Genomic DNA, 5,815 nt, shown 5'->3' with positions numbered 1-5,815 from the left:
CGTTGCCTACACGTTTGAAGCACACCAAGAGAGTGCCCTATAGAACGAGAGGGAGATGAGCTGTATGGTCGAATGTTTACCAGGTTTTTGTTATGCTCAGTGAAATCCAGTCTATAGAGTGTGATGGTGTTTGCTCAGCTTTAGGGTTCTGAACTGTTTACATGATAAAAGCTAACATTTATTGCTGTTAGTTTCTGATTTCTATAGGTTCCTCTAAGCCCTTCTCTTCTTTCTAATATAAATAGAAATTACAAGCACTGGTAGGATGATGCAATGTCATAGACTCTTAGCTATAGTCCTAAATAGTGTCAGAAGTTGTTGGATAGAATGGCGTATCCCTCAATACTCAATAGCCTAGCTTTGTTGGAATACATGTAGGCCTAGATGCATGAGGACATCTGAAGAATTGACAATATGTGCAAACATGTACAAGATTTATTCGTAATTCTATAAAAACACAAAACATTTAGGCCTACCAATCAATAAAACGATTATGTTCTATAACATTTCCAGACAAAAGTGAAAAACACAATTTTCAAAGTAATTATATCCTACCTCCCTCGACAAATATCTTGGTGTAGATTAAAAATTCATAAAAATGACAGAAATTTTAAATTACTGATAAAATAAGCCTACGCAAAGTAAACACAACAATGATCCAATTGGATAAACAAAACTTAATCTAGGAGAATAATGTCAATAGGCCTACCACCAGATTACAATAAACTAATGACGACTTTAATCATTCGAAAATATCACTCAATAGGCTACATTTAATAAAATACCAAAAAATAAAATATGTGCAAAATAGCCTACTTCTCATATAACATTATTAGTGAGAGTTTAACACTTAAGTACCTCGAAAAATAAGGGAATTCAGAAAACACATTTGGTTTTAAGTGTTCCTCTATGCATTGTCCTCTTGTTGATGTTTTCAGTCACTTAAAAGAACTGAATTGAGCTGAGTCATTCAGAAAGTCTCTCCAAGCAAAGGTGTGTCTAGATGCTGCCGGGCTGGCAAAATGCTGGTATGGGGAAGGTAGACCGAACGGTGACGGAAGCTGGAAAGACTGGTACCCCAAACTGAAGGGTGTACCCGGGGACGTGGTCGGTCTAAGACAGCCTCCTTTCTCCGTGTTAATGAAACAGGTCTGATAAGGCTTGCCATCCCGAACTAGGATGGGTACCACTACTCTTCGCAACATTGGCGATTGGTTTATGTCTTGTGGCGCTCCCTCTACTCGCGACCTCTTCATTTTGTACCTGTGGTTCTGGAACCAGATCTTGATCTGCGTCGGCGTCAGGCTGAGGAGATGGGCGAGCTGCTCCCGCTCTGGTGCTGACAGATAGCGCTGCTGACGGAAGCGTCTCTCAAGCTCGAAGGTCTGGGCCTTTGAGAAGAGCACGCGGCGCTTCTTCTTCTTCTCGGCCTCAGAGTCCAGAGAAGACTCGTCGGACTTGTTTGGGGAGATCTCCAGGCTACCCTCGTCTGAAGCTGAGGAATTAAAAATGGTGTTATTACACTGATCAATTAACCATATAAACAACTCACGAGATACAATTTCAACAGAAATACATAGCTACAGAGATTTATTTCCCGCCAATTTGAATTAGGCTACACATCTCCTTATAAAGTGCATATCCAATTATGACATAATGCTTAGTTAATTGGACGGATACTTTACTGGATCTCATAAAACAGACATGTTGGAAATCGCTGTGGATGATATTAAATTGTGTCAATTTAAGCAGGACCCATATAATCCAGTTAGGCCTATGTGTTTATATGGATTTGAAGTGGTTTGGCCTATCTGTTTCTATGCTCAGGTTTCAATCAGGGGGACTTACAGAGACAAGGGCTCCGGTCGCTGTCCATCCAGGAGGAGTAAGGGGAGCTGTAGCAGGAGTTACCGGGGGAAGGCTGCGCTGTCTTGGCGTCATGCTCAGGCAAATCCAGGATGCTCCTCACGGAAAAACTGAACTTTGCAGCAACAGCCATTCTGTCCGGAAAAAAAACCCAGAATCCTTGTGCGTAATAACTATCCAAAGGAGAGGATACAGATGATATGAGTAAAAATATCTATCCACTCGAGGAACGGCGAAGCGCGCTGTCAGAGTCGACCTAGAACACCCTGTGTGTGTGGACATGAGGCAGTGTTTGTATAAACAGTACTTCACGCCGCTTATATATGCTCCTCGAGGACGCCAAGTACCTGAATGATTCGAGTGCCTTTATCCAATGATGGTAGGTGTGAACCCGCAGAAGAATATCCCCGTTGCCTCAACAATGGCCGAAGGAAACACTCGTCATCATTACAGATTCGTCCCGTATCGTGAAAAGTGGTGACCAGATAATGGTGATTGTTGCAGCTGAATCACGTCTTGGGTGGCAAGTGACAACAGAACCACCCTCCCCCGAAATAAAATGTTCAATATTTGCATACAAAGTGAGCAATTAGTGTGAGATGCCCCGGAGTTGGTTTAACTAATATATTTAGGGCTGTGCACCCTATCCATTACAGGTATTTTGAAATTACATAGAAGAATAATGTTGTATGTCATGTCCCTGAAATAAAAACACATAACAATATCAAATAACACAAAAGTAACACACCAATAACACCTATTTTTGTATCATTTATAATTTCCATTTAGGCTATAAATCTCATTTTAATTTCCCAAGAAAATGTATATTTTTCCCGTATAGGCTTCACAAAGAGTGACACTCCTGCAAAATGACCATGATCATGTGAACCAAAATGGAGAGAAGTCAACGACCAATTTCTAATGAGTAGAAAGAATGGTGTTAAGGCAATTTCTCTTGTGGCAGACAGGTCAATTCTTAGAGGCTATCCAGTGTGAAATAAATTGAGACAGATATGTTATTATTTTAGTATTAGTATTATTTTAGAGACGACACGTGAATCACATGAGTGCCTTGGAACAGTGAATCAAGCTATTTTCTGATTCCAAAATCTGGCACGTCCTACTTGGACACTGTAACGGAAAACTGCCATTTATAAATTCATTTGGGGTATTTTTAACATCTTAAAGAACAATCTGACCTTAATGGCCATGTACTCTTATAATCTCCACCCAGCACGACCAGAAGAGAGAGGACTGGCCACCCCTCAGAGCCTGGTTCCTCTCTAGGTTTCTTCCTAGGTTTATACCGTTCTAGGGAGTTTTTCCTAGTCACCGTGCTTCTACATCTGTATTGCTTGCTGTTTGCGGTTTTAGGCTGGGTTTCCGTATAGCACTTTGTGACATCTGCTGATGAAAAAAGGGCTTTATAAATAAATTTGATTGATTGATTGATTAAAATGCGCTGAAACGTTTTACTGCAATATACAGTAAATTATGGTGCATTGTGGGAAAATGTTGTGGGCGGGGAAAGAATGTCTGTTTTTCGAATGGTGATGGTATTGTTGTTTCTGTCTCGTTAACATATTTTGAGGCGTGCCTTGTAATAGGCTATATGTTGCACCGATGAGTGAGAGTCCTGTACCAATTTAACTGGTATGTGGTAGTGCTCCATCAATTTCAATAGAATACGTGATAGTTTGGAGTGTTAAAAAGTTTTAAACCTTAAATGGTTGAGCATTTTGTCAGGTCCTTTTGGTCTGTTTTGGCCTTTGTTAAGGCCTCTAGAAGTGTAAGTGATATAAAACACCAAATATTCATTAATATGCTGTAATGTGTAAACACTTAACTTAGCAGCAAACCTGCTTGCTTGTAAAATTCTGTGAAATAAAAACCCCTCCCCTTCCGATGAAGGTATCATTAACTTTTTTTTTTACAGTATAATACAGTATATTTTACGGTATTGCACTGTTTGTCATTACACAGCACTTGCTTTGATATATTATTTATATTACAGTAGTTGTACTACAATATAAAATATAGACTTTTACTTGCCACTGAGCTGCCTGTAAGTTACTGTCAAATTCATGGCAACCACTTTACATTGTAGGTCAAACGCTATATGACTACGTTGGAACAGGTGTCCTTCACCCTCAGTCAAAACACACATTTTATAAAAGGCATACAGCCTAGTAATAGGAGATTATGAAGCAGCTGATAAGGGGGATCACATATCCCCAGCAGACGCATTCATATTATGGAGGGGGGAAGATGTGGCATATGAAAAGCAATTTTTTTCGTTCGTTTTGGGGTGTGTGTTCAACTGTACTTCAGACTGAAGAGTTCTAATATTGTCTCTCGTCTCAGACTTCAGATACGTACACGAGGCACAGGCAGGTCCGTGGAGTTCCATCTAGTTCCCATGCCATGCTTTAGACGGCCTCCAGTCCTCTCTGCTTTGCGCGCTTTGCCTTGGAGACAGAGCCTGCCCTATAGCGAGGAGAGTGGACATGCCTCAGCCTTCCATCCAAAGTCGTCCTGGGTGGTCGGCCGAGGGGGAATACAAATACATGCCAACCAGAGGCTGAGAACAAAGGAGGGAAATGTAGCCCCGCGTCCCAGACCCGTTGGAAGCATTTGTTCCAGTCAAGATTTTGCATTTGTTCAGTCCTTCAATAATACGGTGATTGACGCCCCGCCACAATGTCCTTTAACTTTCCAGGATAAATCCGAGCTTGTTCCTTGTTGTCATGGTTTTGAATGGGACTGAATGGGATGCGGGCAGTAGGCCTACTACAATCTACTGCTGCTCTACGTCCAACACCCGCCAAACCTGCAGTGAGCAGAAATATTACTTATGCGTTTCCAAACGAATGAAAACGCCTTTTCATTTCCACTACCCAAACAGTAGTTGACCTCGACGATTCGAACAATATGGCGTATAAAATGTAGTGGCCTTTCATTTTGCTTTAATCTTTACTCAGACGGAGATTGCATGTCTACGCACTGAAATCAAACTCGAAAAACAAGTCTAGTGATAAAAACACCGTGGACAACGCTCATTGGAGACTCATGCAGGCCTGCAACACACCCTTGAGACATTGGAGTAGCAAGAGAAGGAGGATTGTTTTTTAGAACCATGTCTGATAGTCCTCCTATAAAGTCCTCCTATAACAAACATGAAAACGCACATCTAGGCTGTGCAACAAGGTCTTTAGTGAAGAGCCTCTCAAGTAATGTTGACAAACACTACAGCCAGGATTACTGCATGGAAGTAGGCCTATACGGTGGCTCAAGTGGGTCAATTTGCAGAGGACTCTTCATTTAAGTGCAGAACTTCGTAAGGCAAAGAGAAGTCAGGTTCAGATAGCGGGGATGATTCTGTCCACAATGAACTCGCCAGCCCCTTAATCTATTAGACCCACAGACTTCAGATTCAGCCAGAGAGGAGAGGCCACTCTGGGACCGAGAGTTCTTTACGGACAAATATTTACTTTTCTTGTAAGACTCTCGGCTGGTTCTAAATCTTCAACAAAATTTAGATTTTCCCGTTTGAAGTGTATAGTCCTTTAGGCAAATTTGGTAAGAAAATTAAAACTAATATGTCTAATTTAGCCAATGTTATAAGAAACATGATGTAATATGTGTGTAATAATAAAAGGTAAACAATTTATGTTAAAAAGATGAGGCTATCTGATATTTGATCTCTGCACCTGTCCTCTGGCCCTTTTCATCAATAATTTTAGAGTGTAATCAAAACCTATTTCATTCTAAGGATCTAACAAATACCACAAAAACAACATGTGTTAAAAGTGTGTATTGACCTTCAACGAGATTTGCTATTAAAATCCAAAACCCGGCAATGCACCTTCCACTGGGCACAGACGTCAGTTCAACGACTAGTTTTTATTTTCATTTGGTTGAGTTGTCAACTAACGTGAATTCAACGTGA

At 40.8% G+C, this 5,815-nt stretch overlaps 1 protein-coding gene across 1 annotated transcript; it reads right to left on the bottom strand.

Moving 5' to 3' along the window:
• Positions 1–938: 938 nt before the first annotated feature.
• On the bottom strand, positions 939–2,376 carry nkx2.9 (NK2 transcription factor related, locus 9 (Drosophila)). Its single transcript, XM_039009127.1, has 2 exons — positions 1,849–2,376; positions 939–1,495 (listed from the first exon to the last, which is right to left on the bottom strand). The coding sequence occupies exons 1-2, from the start codon at positions 1,997–1,999 to the stop codon at positions 939–941; spliced, it is 708 nt and encodes a 235-aa protein (XP_038865055.1). The 5' UTR covers positions 2,000–2,376.
• Positions 2,377–5,815: the final 3,439 nt, after the last annotated feature.

The sequence above is a fragment of the Salvelinus namaycush genome, chromosome 15 (assembly GCF_016432855.1).
Source record: "Salvelinus namaycush isolate Seneca chromosome 15, SaNama_1.0, whole genome shotgun sequence".
Lineage (NCBI taxonomy): Eukaryota > Metazoa > Chordata > Actinopteri > Salmoniformes > Salmonidae > Salvelinus > Salvelinus namaycush.
The sequence above is the reverse complement of the archived record's forward strand: the minus strand, read 5'-3'. Positions and strand labels throughout refer to the sequence as shown.

What these genes read in the sequence shown, in the direction of transcription:
- nkx2.9 (XM_039009127.1), bottom strand. Translation starts at nt 1,999, where the DNA reads ATGGCTGTTGCTGCAAAGTTCAGTTTTTCCGTGAGGAGCATCCTGGAT. An exon ending in CGACCGGAGCCCTTGTCTCT is followed by an intron (nt 1,496 to 1,848) that starts GTAAGTCCCCCT and finishes TTAATTCCTCAG; the next exon opens with CTTCAGACGAGGGTAGCCTG.